Raw genomic sequence first — 18,390 nt, 5'->3', positions numbered from 1 at the left:
GCTGGTGAGAGATTACAGGGCTCATTCTCGAATGGTCCCGATAAACTGTGCCTCTCTGTGCCCCATGGCAGAGGGACAGGACCCATTTTTCCATCAGGCCAGCTTCCTGGCACCGGGGAAACCACTCTGGTAGAGACCATGGATTTCAAGTTCTACCACTGTGAAAGTCTGATGAGGTCCTGACTAATCAACAATGTTAACACCACTCACAAATCTAAAAAGTGTCTGAATCATTCCCAAAACAATCAGTGGTCTGGGGTTCCTAGAATCTCAACTGGCCCACTCATCTCTCTTTTTTAAAAAGCAAAAATGGCCCTGGGCATTTTATAAAAGTGTCATTAAAACTACCCATGTTATAAAAAAAAGTTTCTTCTTCTAATCACTAAAGTCAAACATGTCCACTGTGGAAAATTTAGATGACACTGAAAAATGAAGACAGAAAAAGTACCTATGTTCTTTCTTACTCTACAGAGACAATAGCTTCTAGTTATTTTCCATGGTGTGCTTGTGCATGGGCACGCATGCTTCAAATGATTTCTAAATCTAAATACCCATTCTCATATTAAAAGCTCTGGACGCGGAGAATGTCTTTGAAAACTAAAGGATGATAAACATGTTTATTTTGGTCTATGCTTTATAATTTAATGATCATGGTTAGGCAGTGAAAAAAATCCAGCTGAAGGGGGTGGAGTGAGTCTGTCATGGGAAGAAAGAGAGACAGCTGGTTGAGTTAAATAGCCTCTCTCTTCTGGCTTGGGAGGTGGGGTCTTAATTTAAATGAATAAATGCACAGAAATGAAGGCTGTAACCAATCTGCTGATTCAGCTTAGGTAAGGCTTAGGAGAGGGGAGAGAGACTGCTGTTAAAGAGTCCTCACTTTTATTCTTACCCATTGTAGTAAGTGGAATTGTGTCCCCCTCAAAAGATATATCCAAGTTCTAAACCCCCAGTACCTGTGAATGGGACCTTATTTTGAAATAGGGTCTTTGTAGATGTAATTAAATTAAGGATCTCAAGATGAAATCATCCTGGATTTAGGGTGGGTCCTAAATCTAATGACTGGTGTTCTTGTAAGAAAAAAGAGAAGGAGATTTGAGACACAGACACACAGAGAAGAAGGCCATGTGAAGATGTAGGCAGGGATTGGCCACAAGTCAAGGAGCTACCAGAAGCTGGAAGAGGCGAGAAAGGATTCTCTCTAGAGCCCTTGGAGGAAGTGCAGCCCTGCCAACACCCTGATTTTGTAGACTCCAGAATGGTGAGAGAATATGTTTTTGTTGTTTTATGTCACTAAGTTTGAGGTAATTAACTAATATACCCATCTTTCACTGAAGATATGTTATTAAAGAAAATATCTTTCTCTCAACCAGTTATGTGGTTTGGAGTCAGGGGGTAGCTGGGAATCACAGGAACCCTAAGTAGGAATCGATACTGTGGGAAAGTAATTCATCACCCATAAAGCCTTTCCCAATTGCTGCTGACTTCTTCCACAGCAGAACACAGAACGTGACTTCAGTGGCCAGTTTCTCATTTCTCCTAAAGTGAGTATGTAGCCAGGCCCCACCTAGAGGCCCAGAAGAGAAGTTTGTCTGTTACGTACATCGGAAACCTGCAGAGTATGAAGGTGAGATTCTCGTCTTTCAGTGGCTCAGAGTCCTAGGCTCAGATGTCTGCCCTAGCCAGACATCTCGTGAAACATGCTCTGAGAAGGGACACCAACAAGGAGTGTCAGCGTTGTGAAAGAAGCATTCTTCTGCCTTCCCAGAGTAGGAAACGCCGGCAGGCAATCTGCAAGGTTGGGTAGCTGTTTAACAAGCAAATAAGAAGGGGAAAAGGCATGGGGGGCTCTGAAGGTTCAAGGAAGGAAATGACAGTAAAATGCCAGAACTCTGCTTCTCTCGCTTAGAGTTCAATGGCTTCCCGAAGAGCGAAAAAGGCTTCATAAAATCATTTTATTAGAGAAGAGAATGGACTGGAGTGAGGAAGAGAAAGGAAGTGAGTCAAAGCTGCACGTGAGAAATGATGAGGGCTCAAACACCATCAGTGAAGTGGGAGCAAAGATGGCTAATACTCCCTAGGCCAGCATCGTCCAATAGAACTTCCTGTAACAACGGGAATGTTCTATAGCCCTACTGTCCACAACGGTAGCCACAAGCCACATGCAATGTGCCTAGTATACCTAAGGAAGTTTATTTTTAATTGTACTGTATTTTAATTAATTGAAATTCAAATTTACATAGTTTTGCATGGCTAGTAGCTACTGTATTGGTCAATGCAGTTCTAGAATGATTCAAGAAAGGGACAAGATACCCAAACTTGTGGCTGGAATGACTTAGTGGATCATGGTACTACTCAGCAAAATGGGGAAAACATAAGCAGCTGATTTCTCAGAGATAAACAAAGATGCCAACTTTGGATATATTGAATTTGAGGAAACCATCAGATGTGTGAAGAAGGATATTCAGTCAACAATTAGAAATATAATCTGAGGGAAGGAGATCAGAACTGGACTTCTTTCTACATGTGGATAAAGTTGCCAAGGGAAAAGGTGCAGCCATTTGGGTGGGAGGAGAGACTCTACGTAGCTGGTTGGACCGAAGGCTCAACTGAGGACAGTAGTAAGGGGTGGCTTTTGCTCTAAGAGAGAAAGAAGAGGTGAGGATAGATAATAAGGTGTGTTTGCAGACTTGAGAATGAGGATGGGAAACAGGAGGCTCCCATCTGATGGTTTTTATCTCTCTTAGAGACAAGAGTTAAGGTCCTCTGCTAGGAGAGGAGGAGGGAATAGTAGTAGTCAGAAATGAGAAAGGAAGCTGACCGATAACCCAAAAAGAGAGAGAGAGAAAGAGAGAGAAAGAGAGAGAAAAAGAGAGAGAGAGAGGCTTACACAGCAGCACTGAGAAGTCAGCTGAGCTTTTTCATTCTAGGCAGCAGACTGACTCAAGGCATTATTTTCTTCAAACCCCAGAGACCTCATGAAAATGGTAGTAAAGAATAAAAAAAGAATCAAAACCATAACAGTGAAAAGAATGTGCTTGGGGCATTAGCGGACAGAGGATTTGGGCGCATTCCTTAAAAGCAGAGTGGAAGAGTACTGATGAAAGAAACAAAATGGAAAAAGCCAAGTTCTATAAACTATACAAGGGGAGGTGGCCAATCTACCCAGAAGAAGGTTGGCAGGGTTTAGATGCAGCCTTGGCAGGTACTACGAAAGACAAGAATGAGATGTAGGGCTGAAAACAGGAGGGGTAACTGTCTGTATACAGAACAAATGGAAATTTCCAGCATATGACAGCCTCAGCTAAAGTAAACAGACAGTCCTCCTATGAAAAATGCATAGAAATGCTGCATAAAAAGGAACAATGAGAAAGAAATTCATTGCCAAGATTCAAAGAAAGACAGTAAAATTTCCAGGTGCCAGAAATGAAGTGAAAAATAAGGTTAGAGAGGTTAGGAGGGAGCCGTGGGATCGAGAGCAGGGCATGGAGTGTGCACGCCAGGGTGTGGGTGGGGGAGAGGGACGGGGCCCCTGCAGGTCAGGCTTTTTGAGCTGATCCTCCAGCATCAAGCTGGGAGCCTTCCTGCCCAACCCATCTGTGAAAAGCGGACTCAGTGTGCTGCCCCGGAAGCCGGAAAGGAGCCCCTGGACTGTGCAGATGGGTCAAGCCTAAGAAATCAACATCTCAGACCTGTGACACATTTGGGTGTGGAGTCCAAGTTTATCCTAGCTCCCTAGTGTGGGACCCCAATCTTACAAATTCACAGTGAAAACTGGTCTGGATTTTGCCAGGCCACTCACTGCCCCAGAAACCTAACTGGTAAACCACCCAATATCATTAGAGAACAGGAAGAGACTTAAGCCTCTCATGACTGGGAGCACAGGACCATGGAGCTGCTCGACATGGAAGGATGACTGCAGGGAGAGGAGGATGAGACAGGAGAGCCAGCAGGCTAAATCAGGAGATGAATCCACTGGAAGAGAAATCAGAATAAAGCAACCAGTAAACCATATCACAATCACAAGTATGTTTAGGGCCCTTAAAGAGATAAAAGGAGTAATTTCTGTACACAATAGATTACGAAACAAAAATAGGCAGATATCAAACAAGAATAGGTAGATGAAAAAAAAAGCCCATGGAAAACGTAGTCAATGAAATAAAATCAATGTACAGGTTAAGCTTTAGACTGGATAAAATTGGAAAGAGAAGTAGTGAACAGGAGCACAGTACAGAGAATTCAGAACACAGCATGGGCAGCTAAAGAAGGACAAAATATGCATGTGTCACTGAGAGGCTTCAACACACTTTTAAAGGAGTTCCAGAGGACAGGAACACAGATAATGACAGAGAAACACTATCTGAAAAGAAAACACGTGAGTTTTCCAGACGTAGAGACCAACGTAAGTCCCGAGACTTAAGTATCATGTCAGGTGCTAAGTAGTTGTGGCAGTCTTTAGATGTGTCTGCAAATGCTTTGATAGTCCCTCCATCACTGGACTCCAGTTCCCCTCTCGTTGCACACGCTTGGCCTGAGAGATCGCATCTGATGAACAGAGTGTAGTCAAAGTGCTACCACATAACTTCCAAGGCTAGGTTAGAAAAGGCAATACAATTTTGCCTAGCTCTCTCTTGGGATGCTGGCCCTTACATGCCGACGACTCGGTCATGAGGAAGCACAGGCCACACGGAGAGGATGCTTGTGGGTGTTCTGACCAACAGTCCCTGCTCAGGTCCAGACAGCAGCTAGCCTCACCCAACAGACAAACGAGTAAGGAACCCTTCAAGACGACTCTGGCTCCAGCCACCATCCGACTGCGACCACATCTGAGCCCAAGAGAGAGAGTTGTCCACTGGAGCCCAGTCATCCCCAGGAGGATGCAGTTATCAGTAAATGATTGTTGTTTTAGGTCTCCATGTTTGGGGTGGTTTGTTATGCAGCTGGTGCTAACTGGAAGAAGAGGATGAAAACACGGCGTATCTAGAAACACTGCGGTGCAAATGTAGGGCGAGGGGAAAGGATAAAGAGAGAATCTTAAATCTGTCAGGTGGGGAGAGATGACACAGGCTCTGGGGCAGGGGGGGTAGGTTTGTTTCACTCACTACTGTATTCAACACATTGAACAGTGTCTGACACAGCGTCAGTCTCAATACAATCTGTTGAACATCGCCAAATAAAACTGTCACCCGAAAATCCAATACCTAGCCACCTACAGTAGGCTGAGTAATGGCCCCCAAAGATGTCCACACCTGAATCCTGGAAACCTGTGAATATATTACCTTACGTGGCAAGAGGGAATTTGCAGGAATGACTGGAAAAGGCAAGGAAGCATAACTGAGAAGGAACACAGCCCTGATGACACTTTGATTAATAAATCTGTGTTATTTTACGCCACTGTTGGTGGTAATCTGTCTAAGCAACAACAGGAAACTATACCCCTATCATGAGGAGTGTGGGCAAAAATAAAGATATACTCAAAGATTAAGAATTAAGCACCCGTAGACCTTTGCTGAAAGAACTTCCCAAGGACACAGGCTTCTCAGGAATTAGAACATTAAACTCAGAAAAAGAATGGGATAAGAGAAATAATGATAAGCACAAAAACTGGCGGAGATGTAGGGGCAGAAGGAACCTTCCTATGCTGCCGGTGAGCAGACAGATGGGTGGGCCAGTCTGGAAAGCTGCACTGCAGGATTTGGTCCAAGTAAGAACATGCACACCCCAGGACTCTGCAACCTCACTCCCGGACACGTATTCCAGAGGAATTTCCACACAGGACCGAAGAGGACACGTGCACGGGAATATGCACCGGAGCGCTGTTTGTGGTAGCGGGAGGTCTGGATGTCAGGCGCGGTAAACATGGTGGGGACACGACAGAATGTCAGGAGGCCATCAGACCTCATGCATACACAGCGACATGGACAGACCTTAAAAATCAGAGCGCTCGGGGGAAACAAAGAAAAAAGTCTACAGCACGACACGATTGATGTAAATTAAAAACAACACACAAAACATTGCGTATAAGGACACACGTAAAAGTGAGGGAAAGGGAGTGGGAGAGAAAAGCAATACGTAAATTAAAAGAGGGCCTTCTCACGATCAATGAGTGTGTGCTTTAACAGAGGGATGTAATTAGCTTATTTCTCTGCCCCGCAGGCCAAATTAAAAAAAACAAATGAAAGAAAGTAAATACAAAGATGGGCACTCAGGAGCCTGAGAGATTGTGCAGAGCCAGAGAGCGAGATGCTGGTGAGAAGGAAGAGTCTGGTGCCAGAGCTGTCGCAGACAAAGATCGCTGGGGTGGGCACAGAGGTGGTTTTCCGGAAAGGCGGGCAGTTCACCGGGAGAGTGAGGCAGGGGTGGGCGTAAGCGGAGCAGCTACTGGCCCTTCGCTCTCCCAGGACAATTGTAGGAGCACAGACTATGAGATGACCGAGTGTGCTGATGAAGGCATCTGTGAATGTGGTCCACAGATGAGTGACAAGCAGGGAAGAAAGGTGGCACCGGAGTCCTGAGTAGGATGAGAAACATTATTATTAGTCATAGAAGAACGAGCCTGTCCTGCTGATGATACGGAGAAGCGGTCGCTGGGTAGCCGTAATTTCAGGCGGTTAGGTCGTAATCCATAGTTTCACAGTGTAATGGGGCTGGCTGAGATGAGACGATTTCTACCCTGCAGCGGGCTAAGGATCACTGGGCCGGAAAAGTTCTACTGAACGAGCTTGAGGCGGTGAGTCCGGCGGAGTCTCAGAAAGCTGCCTCCTCCAAGTCCAGGCTTGGGGAGTGTTTTGCAGAGAACCACTTTCTCCTATTGGAGATTTCATAAGACTTTTCTTTCTTGGAGCCCTCCAACAAATAAGAAATCAGAATTTATTTACAGAAGGAGGAAAGCAAGCCCAGCGGCATTTCCATTCTCTGAAGATGTGATGGGCGTACTGTGTTCTTCTGTTCTACAGCCCAGGAGGGAACCTGGACTGGATTACCTGAGTGGCTGTGTCAGGGAAAAAGTCAGTGCTTTGGCTGTCTTCCTCATTTCCTACCAGCTTTCAAACAAACGGAGTCAGCTACGTGCTTTATAGCCAAGAGCTTGCCTTTACGCAGCTGGACTTCCTCACAGGAGCAGAGGCTGGAGAAGGGAGACGGGGATGGATAAGCCAACACCGGTGCCCACAGCTAAAAAAGCTGCTTTGCAGTTTCCGTGGCACAAATGTGCACAAAGCCCTTTTAGAAACAGTTTCCAAAGAAGACACGAGGAAATCAGAATTTTGAGGGTTCTCTGTCTGGGATTGCACTTAAAGCTTCCTCGAACTACAGAGAAGAGGGGTGACAGGCTTTGCCAATAATGCTCCGTTGGGCTCAAGACAAATATATGCACACATAGCCTTTTCTCTATGAAACAGATGTATTTTGTCTTCACTATGTGTTGTTTTGGAATGCCAGGAAGACTGATGGGTGGTACCCTAAGGAGTCTGGCACCCATGTTACTATAAGAGAGGATGCTTTACTTCTGGTCTGTGTGGAAGCAGGAGAAGAAATGGGAAAAAGAGCAGAAAGAACGCAAGAAAGGAGTCCAAACAATAGAAAAATGAATGCTGCATCCCACAGTAAGGCTACCAGAGCTGAAGCTTTGGTGCTAAGAGTTAATGTCAGGGGCTTCCCTGGTGGCGCAGTGGTTGAGAATCTGCCTGCCAATGCAGGGGACACGGGTTCGAGCCCTGGTCTGCGAAGATCCCACATGCCGCGGAGCAACTAGGCCCGTGAGCCACAGTTACTGAGCCTGCGCGTCTGGAGCCTGTGCTCCGCAACAAGAGAGGCCGTGGTAATGAGAGGCCCGCGCACCGCGATGAAGAGTGGCCCCCACTTGCCGCAACTAGAGAAAGCCCTCGCACAGAAACAAAGACCCAACACAGCCATAAAAAAATAAATAAAATAAATTAAAAAAAAAAGAATGAATAAAGAAAATATTGCTAACTTTACAAAAAAAAAGAAAAAAAAAAAGAGTTAATGTCAGCATAGACCAAGATTATTAAACTTCTGTGGGCCCTAGTTTTCCCATGTCTAAGAAGGGTATAATAGTACCTCTTGTAGAATTCTCGTGCAGACTAAATGAGATGTGCATAAATCACTGCTCATCACAAGTAAATGCTCAAAACATGTTCAGTGTCATAATTCAGGCTCTGCGTCCTGCTTTGCCTTCAGAGGTATCTATTTTTAGTCCAAGAAGGGGTGTGTTTAGTCTGAAAATGTCCAAAGAATGTTAATACTACTAATATTATTAATGCATCCTTAAAAATAAACTATCAAGACTGCACTGAAAAAAAAATGCATTGGTAGGTGGCACCTTGTAAAACTATTTTCCTTCATCGGGTCAGCACGGGAAGTCCTCCCCTACGCCAGGCAATGCCCCTTGCCTTTGGAGCCCCAGGGTGTCCATGTCCCGCCAGATTCTAGGATGAGCACACCCTCTCCGCACCCACTCCTATAGCTCATGTGACCCTGGTGAGTGGACAGACAGGGTTGGGAATCTCTCCTGTTTCAGATGCAAGATTCATCACTGCCATACTGTGGCCCCTGGAGGAGCAGGCTAGGCATGAATAAAAGTGCCGGAAGGCTGTGGTTCTCTCTCTTTTCACTCCACCCGTGGGGAGAGAGGTAAAGATGGCTGGAGAGGTTCTTGGAACACGCCCAGTGACTGAAGGACACTGCCTTCCCTTTCCTGTCCGGGAGATGGCTGGGATCACAACAGGGAAGTGTACGAGGGTCCTACACCCCATTCATTGATTTGGTGGCTCATGGAAGGGCCTGGGCATCTATCCTTTGAAAGGGCTTCCCAGTGATTCTGTCACACATGTTGAGAGCCACCTCGAGATGGGTGAGTGAAACCGCCAGTTTCTCTGGCACCCTGATTCCTGTCCAAGTCTATCTGGTATCACACTCAAAGCAAATAAATCAGCTGTGTTAGGAACATTTACGGCTCAACAAATACCCATGTGCTCCTTCATATTTCTCAGCCCCTCTACGGTTAGGCGGAGCATCTGTATAGTTCTGGCCAATGGGCTGTGAGCAGAAGCATGCAGCTATAGCGGTGAGTCTGTTCAAGTGATGTTTTAGATAATGGGTTACCATCAGCCTGGGTTCCTGAGTGAGTACATGGCGCAGAGCTGTGTGCTCATCTCTAAACCTGCACTGGACGTGCAGTGCAACCAGAAAATAAGCTCTTTTGGGGGGCCATGCCACTGAAATGTGGGGGGTTAGTTTGCTACTGCTGTGTAACCTATCCTCATCTTGACTAATACTCCAGTCACACAAGGGAAGAGCCAGCCGGGACTCCCAGACTGAGGTGGAAGGAGAACACTGGAGCAAGATCGCCCTCCTCTCAGCTCCCTCCTACGAGGCCAGATTAGGGCTGGGAACGTGAAAACAGGGTTGCTGCTTGTTTGTTTGTTTTTAATAAGTATTTTATGAATTTAAACTTCGCTAATATTGGCATCTTCTTCCTCATATAAAGAAACTCCTAAGAGAAATGGAACAGGTAAGATATGAATAAATTTCCATCAAGGACAAAAGAGAATAACTGTGCTTGTGTGTGGATGTCAAGTTATTAAAGCTGGGAGATACCGATCATGGTCCATAATCCATACTTTATTTTTTTGTTTCTTCAATTTGAAAATTAAGGAAGAGTAGAAAGAAAGGACTTCCCTGGTGGCACAGTGGTTAAGAGTCCGCCTGCCAATGCAGGGGACACAGGTTCGAGCCCTGGTCTGGGAAGATCCCACATGCTGCAGAGCAACTAAGCCCGTGCGCCACAACTACTGAGCCTGCGCTCTAGAGTCCGCAAGCCATAACTACTGAGCCCGAGTGCCACAACTACTGAAGCCTGCATGCCCAGAGCCCGTGCTCCACAACAAGAGAAGCCGCCGCAATGAGAAGCCCGTGCACCGCAATGAAGAATAGCCCCCACTAGCAGCAACTAAAGAAAGCCTGCACGCAGCCATAAATAAATAAATAAATTTATTTAAAAAAAAAAAAAAAGAAAGAAAAAAACATGCCTATCTTTTCACAGCCTAGACTTACTAGCCTCTTAATATTTTAGCATATTAGCTTCCCTTCTATTTCTGTGAATCTACTTCTATATATTAAAAACCATACAACTGTAAGAATACACACTTAAAAAAATAAACTAGGACACTACAGAAGTGTTCAAAATATCCTTTGACCCATACTTGTAGGTACTCACTCCCCCCAACCCCATAACTATTATGAGATTGGCTTAAATAGTTCTGCTCTATTTTAAATATTTTTGCATACACACATATAGAATTCAGGCACATTTATACACATATAAATTCACAGTAAATATAAAGTACTGTTTTGCAGTCCTGCATTTTCAATATACAGACAAGAAAAGTATCACGGAGAAGGAGGCTGAGTGAGAAGAGTTCACATGAGATCTAAGGCTAAATAAGGCAAAACGGAGATGAATATTTAACCTATGTAAGGTCACAACAGTTTCACTTCTAGAATTATCTCCACTGTTACTGATTTTTAGTTAAAAATATCAAAGCGATACTGACGTAGCCTATCATGGGAGATAATTCAGATGAAGTGAATGGCTGCTTCAGAGACAGACCAGCTCTGGACACCTCAGCAGGACGCTATACATCTTATCTCCCAGTAAGGGTGGTCAGCCTAATAGTAAGTACATATTATAAATGAATTAATTAGTAGAAAGAAGTACATAATAAAACACATGGTTAACCTTTCAGGTCATTACTCTTTCTAAGCAGACTCCTTCATTTGATTTGGACTCCTCTTTCCAACCCCTTTAAGCATGAACACTGATCGTCAAGTGCCCTTCGAGATAACGTGGGCGAATACTGCAAGTGGATTCGATCAGGTGTTCAGAACCAGTGCAGTAGTTAGAAACAGGCACCAATGGATTTAGAACTAATGGCTTTAGGGGTGGCTCTTGGGCTCATACAAGAGGATGTTCAGTAAATCGCCACAGGTGGTGAGTTTACAGGATGAGTGCTACACCTGCATGCTGCACACATGCCCGAGTAGGAGGACAGTGCCAGACCCCTCACACCTCCGAGATCCCTCCTGTATCAGAATGACTGTGGGCAGACGCAGTGCAGCACCACCTCCGCTGGCAGACTCACAGACTTAAAAGTGGCCCAAAGGGTATCAGCCTGATATCCCTAAAGGAGAAGGAACTGGGAACTGAATTCAACCACACGGCCAACAATTCAACCAATCACATTTACATAATTAAACCCCAATAAGAACCTTGGATTCGGAAGCTTGGGTGAACTACCCTGGTTGGCAATACTCCGAGTTGGCCGCACATCACAGCGCAAAGGAGGTAACACCATTCAGGACTCCAGGGGAAGAAGACAGCTGGGAGCTTTGCCTTCAGACCTCTTCCAGACTTCACCTATATGTCTCTTAGTTTGGCTGGCTCTGATTTGTCTCTTTTTGCTATAATAAAACTATAACTGACTTTGCAGAACTTTCTGAAGAGTTTGTACAAAATCTCATAAGGAATGTGTGTTGCCTGTGTTTGATTCAAGTCTATGGTTCAATGGGACACAGATTCATGAGCCAGTGGTCACATTCAGTTTGCTTTACCAAACTATCTGAGGAAAGCACTGATCATTTTTGCCACACGGCAGTTTGACCTAAACAATTAGGTAAAAAATATGTAATACAGAGAGGCTGGACCTGCCATCACATGTCCCTCCTATGAGTTCTCAGGGCTTCTCCTGTGTTTATCCCTCCCTATCACTTGACATGTACCACTGTAATGACCTGTTTATTTGCCTGTCTCGCAAACATCCTTCAGGCCAGGGTCTGTGTCCTGTTCATCACAGTACCCCCTCTGCCTAGCAAAGAGAAGGTGACCAATCATGTTTACAAAATGAATGAATGAAGAGCCAAGTGCTTCCCCTTCTAGAGTAATTAATTCTACTTTGCCTAAATTACACCCGCTTCTTTCAGTGTGAGGAAATGAGTGGTTCTATTACAGAGCATGCAGACCTAAATGATTACCTCATTTAATAATGAGCTGGGACCAGTAATAAAAACTGTCTGCCTGTTGTTCCTTAGTTACTGCTCTGCCAAGTAGCCCAATCTGTTAGCTGACATTAAAGATCTAATTTAATTAAATCTTGAACAAGGCTCAGAAAACCTCCTGAGAGCACTCTGTTTAATCACAGGCAGGGGGCAAGCACCAATCCTATTGATCTGGTCAGTTCAAATTCTATACAATGAACGTGGGCAACGAAAAAAAAAAGTGGCCTCTATTGCTTTCCACGCAACTTTGATGAACTCTGGATTCTGAGTTGCTAGAAAGACAGGAAAGGCCAACCAGCCATGTTATCACATGGTACCACAAGGATGGAAATAAAACTAGACCTCAGTCATTCCTCAGAGCTATACATCATGAAGAAGACACAACGACCAACCACAAAAGACAGATTTCTCCTTGGGGGAATAAAATATATTGGGTGGTGGTAGGTAGAAGTCATCCAGCATTTAAAATCTAGCAAACTGGCATTTACAGGCATCTAGCAAATTCTGACACCCACAATTGTCTTGAAATAAAGAGAAATAAATCTAATTCATGGGTATGTATAAAAATTCCTGAGGAAATTTCCAGTTGAGGAAGAGATACAAGTTCCCCAATATATTTTTATTTGAAAATATAAATTATATAAATTTATATAAAATATATAAATTTATATAAATTATATAAATTTAAATAAAACTGTATTAACTGCAAAACTTACACGGTAATAAATGTGATCAGAAGAAAGATTTTGAGTACTGTGTGTGTGTGTGTGTGTGTGTAGTTATTCAATGTCCATCTAAGAGTTCTAAGAGTCCTTCAAATATATAAGAATTCTTGGGGGAAAAAAGATGGTATGGTGTTAATCTTTCCAGACTACTAAACAGGTAACTCTGGATTTCATCCCAAACGATTACTGATAATTTTTGAGCATTTACTACATGCCATGCGTTGGTTAAGTGCTTAGATAATTCATGAGGATTACCTAGTTTCCCTGCACTGAGTACTATTATTATCCCCACTTCATGGCGGAATAAACCGAGAGGTTAGGTAACTTGCCAGAGACTCACAGTGGCTTGGGAGATCAAGCTGTGACTCCAGGTGGTCTCAGAGCCCTGGCACAGAGTGTGGGACCATCACACTATGCTGTCCTTAATACTAACCTCCAGAGTTGGAGAAAATACTCGAAGGGGAACTGGCTTTTTCTCCTTTGATAGTCACAATCAAGGAGTGTCTTGTGCTTTAGTAACTCAAGTTAAGGAGGAAATTTATTCTAAACTGCAATATGTAATTAGGCCTACAACCAACATTTCCTTCACAAAGTAAGCACCATCAGAACGCACACGCTAAGCAAGCACACCTAATTAGGGCATTAGTCATAATGATCAGGGAGTGTAGCCCAGGAAATTACAGGTGCTGTGGGCCTTAGCACTAAGTAAATGTCCTCAGCTTGCCCAGAAGTCTTTGCTGACTGCAATGATTTACACCTGCTGTTGCAAGGACAGAGACTGGCATCCGATACAGCTGGGTTCTGAAAATAAGCTTATGCTTGTGAGTTCACACAAAATGACATTCAGATATGAGAGTTAGGAATGCTGGCAATAGCCACAAATGAGGAAGAGAGTTGATAACATTCAAAAATAGTAATTTCTTCTATATTCATAAATAATGGCAATTATGAAAACTGCATGTAGATTAAAAGGAGAATGATGTACACACACTGATCTTACTGAAAAGCAAGTTAAAGAGTAATGGTGTGATCAAGTGGATGTATTTTTTTCTCCTCTGTATGCAAAATTACCAGTCACAGCACAACTAGAAAGCAAGCTTCTAATATTGCCACAATGGAGAAAGAGAATAAAGTAGGCCTAGTAATTCAAAGGGAAGTTCAGAGGGAATTGTTTCTGATTGCAGAATTCATTGCTTCACCTCCAGTCCAATCACAGATCAAACTAATAGCCAAACAAAGAAGTACTTGTGGGTTCCTAAGAAAAAACTCCATCTTTGGAAAAGTGAGTGCTTTAACAAGTCTGCCAAACATTTCTATCCTGAAACATCAGCTCCTTTAGTAATGGCTGTATTTCCTAAACAAAGTGGTTCTCAAACCTGTTCAGGCCATAGAGCCATTTAGTGAGCTGGGGTGACTACCAGGAATTACACACACACACACACACACACACACACACATACACTCTCTCTCTCAGAACATACACACACACACACACACAAATATATATATATATAAGATTATTAGGGGCTTCCCTGGTGGCGCAGTGGTTGAGAATCTGCCTGCTAATACAGGGGACACGGGTTCAAGCCCTGGTCTGGGAGGATCCCACATGCCACGGAGCAACTAGGCCCGTGAGCCACAACTACTGAGCCCGCGCGTCTGGAGCCTGTGCTCCGCAACAAGAGAGGCCACGATAGTGAGAGGCCCGCGCACCGCGATGAAGAGTGGCCCCCACTTGCCACAGCTAGAGAAAGCCCTCACACAGAAACAAAGACCCAGCACAGCCAAAAATAAAATTAATTAATTAATTAATTTAAAAAAAAAGATTATTAACTTTAATAAGTCTGCACTAGAGGAGAGGACATGTCACATTAGACTCAGTATGGATATGTGAGAGCAGGTACTGTAAGTTTCAAGAAAAATTTACAGAAGAAACTGCAAAGGGGAAATTCTGTATATTTTTGCAAATTATAAAATATTATTATCCTACCTCAAAGGAAGAACATTTTAATTGACCTTGGGGAAGATGTGTGTACCCAGAGAATGGTTGAGAAGCACTGCACTGGGATAATTTTTAGCATCCACTTAGATCTGCGATTGCAGAGAAGAGCGTTTTTAAAAATCTTACCTGCACGTCTCAGCACTTTCAGAATACTTTCATAACCAGAAAGGGATGGTGATTCACAAGACTAGAAATGCCACCAAATTCTTGGGGCTGCCCTTGGCTCGACCCGCTGGCTTCTCCTTTGGCCCCAGCGCCCCGGGAAAGGCCTGGCACTCACCCTCCTCCGCAGCCGGTCCCGCTCCTCCCGGATGGCGTTCATGGTGGCCTTGGTCCTGTTCAGCTCCTCCTCTTTGCTGCACAGCATGGCAGTCAGGCTCTCGTTCTCTTCCCTCAGCCCAGCCAGCTCCTTCTCCCATCGAGACCGCTCTTCAGCAAGGTTGGGATACAGGTCCCGGCCAAGGACCCCTTCGATCTCCTCCACGGTCTGGAAAACACAGCCACAGAGACAAGCCAAGTGAGTTCCCTGGGAGAAACGGGAGGAGGAGAAAACAGGCCAGCCCGGGGTGAGTGTCCCCAGAGGGGTGGGTTCCACCGTCACTTCACTGCAGAAAAGTAATCAAGACTAGCGATAGCCCCCGATTATCTATCCTCTCCCCATTTTCAGATGAGGCTCTGTCACTTGCCTGGGTCACAGTCTGTGTTACCCAGCAGTCCCCCCAGTAAGAAAAACACAATCCCTTCCTGGTATTTAAGTCTATCAGTAGTGCTAACTGCCATGTCCACACAGATGTTTATCTCCCTCACCCACGGTCCAGAGTCGGTGAATACACATGACCAGACAGCAAGCCAGTTAGTGATCCTGAGAAAGCAAATGTGAAGTTGCAAACTGCATATAAAATATAACTTGAAGTTTCCTAAATTATAGGCTTCCCATGTTCCAACTCAGCAACGTGATAGGTCACATCACTGTTTACAGCTTTTAGTGTCACAACAGAATCAGAAGGTGTGAATGAGGTTCAGTCCCAAGATAAGAAAGACAAAAATAAACCTCAGTGACACAGAAAAGAGTAAGTTCATTGTGGAGGTTTCTAAGACAGCAGGGATTTAATTAATAACACAGCTATGTGCTTAAAAAGAACAGAATCTTAATACTACGTGGAGAGTTTTTAAAAAATTCATTAAAAACACCAGTATTAATGGAGAAGAAATACGCATAAAATTTGAAAAAAAAAAAGGAACAACTCATTCTGTTTGCTTTCAGAAACTATTCATTCACAATTATTGCCCTTTGGAAAAGGAAGCATGCACCAAATGACCTGGAAAGAGGAGGTGGAATTACCATGTAGGGGTAGAAGGCAGTGAAGAGATGGGATGGGAAACAGGTCTCAAAAATGGGTGGCGTAAGGATGTGTCACTCTTGGATGCTCGCATTGGTTCCCTGATGAGGACAGTTACCCAAATCGTGCTGCCACTTTCCACATGCAGTGCTTTGTCTTTCCTCTCAAGTCAGAGACTCATGTCCTACTCAGCCCTACTCCAGGGCCTGCTCTGTCCCTTGCTGGTTGGCAGACACCCTTGGCTTCCTCCTTCCCTCTCAATGCTAAGGCTGGGGCTAGTACCCAAGCTGACATTACAATCAAATACAGGCTCTGGAGATTACAAAGAAAGAAAAACTAGTGGTTACTTCCCCAAACCACATCAACTATGTATTTTTAATTGTGATGAATAAAGATGGGAAACCAGATGTACTATAAACATGAATCATGGTTTACCTCGAGATACCATAGCTCTTTTGTGAAATCCAGGATTCCTGCTGATAGAAACTTGGGCCCAGAGTCCTCAAACATTTTTCAAATAACACATCACATTTTCCCTTTATATAGGCTCCTCTCAGACTTTTCGATTTGAACTGTGATGCCTAGGTCACTAAGCTCTGGTGAAGTAACATAAAGATACCAGAGGCCCTGTATCAAGGGGACTTGACATTCCCATTGCTCACGATGAGTTTGTGCAGATGCAGCAAACTCTTCTCACCTGGTCCTCCCTAAGCAGTAAGATGAATGCACATGAAAGGCGGGACTGAGGTCCAGTCCAGTACACTCAGGATAGATGACTCATTCAGGCCCTGAACTTCCCCCTTGTTAGCACCATGAATAGATAACTCCGGATATAATATTCCAGAGGCCCGAACGCTTTAATAAAATTCCCAAGTTAATCTTACAACCCCAGAGTGCTATATGATGAACCACACTAAAATGACATGGTTCAATACTAGTAGTCTAATAGTTTCCAAGGAAGTAGTCATTTTTGCAGCAAAGCCAGTGATCTTAACTATTGATATAATGACTTTTTCTGATGTGAGTCAACCCAGCAAAAATTTATAGGGCTCCTGCTTCTCCCTGGTGGCCCAATCTTTAGTATGGCTTTCTTAGAAACACTCACTCTCTAATAGGTGTTTGAGTAAAATCACACTTCAGAAGAAAGGCTCCTGATCATTTCCCTCATATGATCTGAAAAGAGCCAGACAGAGAGGATGGGGGGTTGGGGGGGAGGGGTCCTACCTTAATAGCCAGGTCACAGTGCTCACTGGCAGTGGTGAGCTGCTCGATGTGTCTGTCCACCTCTGCCACCGAGAGGCTGCAGCTGCTCTTCTTCCTGCAGCAGACCACGTTCTCCAGCCCCGTCAGCACCCTCTGCAGCTCCGAGTTCAGGTCGCTGCAGTTATCTGCAAGCGGATGCGGATACGACGAGTTAAGCAGGCAGGTGGGCAATGAGCGCTCTCCGTTTCGCTTACGGAGAGGAACCCACTCAGGTGAAATGGACGGCAATGGCTGGACATGTCCAAGTTTAACACCGGCAGCCTGATCTCCCAGCCTGCTGGCTTTCTGAGGCCTGGGGCCAATGCAAAGGCTTTAATAAGGAGTTTCAGACCATGGCCATTTTCTAGACAGCCATGCCACGCTGCATTCTCTCGTCTTTCACTCAAAGGCAGCCACTTCTCAAGTTTCTCTAGTAAGAACAAAGAAGTGTCCCAGAAGGGGCTGTTAGGACTTCTGGTCAACCTTCCTGCTCAGCCATTCAGATAAGGACTGATTTCAGAAAAAGTTTCAGCTAAAAAGATCTCATAACCTTACTAAACGAAAGAAAATTTAAAAACCCCAGAGTGAGCAGAGACACTAGGTGTTTAAAAAAAATAGCAACTGTATAAGAGACAGTTCTTGCCCTCAGCAAGCTTATAATCAGGACTTTTTTTCCCCTGATATAACCAGTCAACAGGCTCTACCACTGCAATTTATACAACTTCTTCCATCAGGGGGAAAACTATTCTAACAAATTCCATATTGTTCTCCATGTAAATGTCTTGTGAGCAATTCTAATAATTTGATTCTGACTTAAAAGTCTGGGTTACTTTTAATTGCTGGACACCCAGGGCTTAGTCCGGGGAGGAGAATTAATTACAATCTTAATGTGAACTAGACATATCTTAAAAGATCATTTTTGGGGGGGCAAAAATCCCCTTAAGTCAAATATAAATATGTCAACCTATTTTGGATTCTATGTATCACTATGCCATTCAATTCTTACAGC

General features: G+C 44.2%; 1 protein-coding gene across 3 annotated transcripts in view; it reads right to left on the bottom strand.

Annotated features, from left to right (window-relative positions):
• Positions 1-18,390, bottom strand: part of MCC (MCC regulator of WNT signaling pathway) — a gene marked incomplete at its 5' end in the record, with an annotated part of 423,545 nt that overhangs the window by 55,167 nt on the left and 349,988 nt on the right. For all 3 annotated transcript variants that reach the window (XM_082375453.1, XM_082375455.1, XM_082375454.1), the window contains 2 exons: positions 15,080-15,286; positions 17,364-17,527. In XM_082375453.1, coding sequence (XP_082231579.1) covers positions 15,080-15,286; positions 17,364-17,527 — 371 coding nt within the window. The remainder of the gene's footprint in view (positions 1-15,079; positions 15,287-17,363; positions 17,528-18,390) is intronic.

The sequence above is a fragment of the Balaenoptera borealis genome, assembly GCF_965194805.1.
Source record: "Balaenoptera borealis genome assembly, chromosome: 2".
NCBI lineage: Eukaryota > Metazoa > Chordata > Mammalia > Artiodactyla > Balaenopteridae > Balaenoptera > Balaenoptera borealis.
Note: the sequence above shows the minus strand (reverse complement) of the source record. Positions and strands in the feature narration are given on the sequence as shown.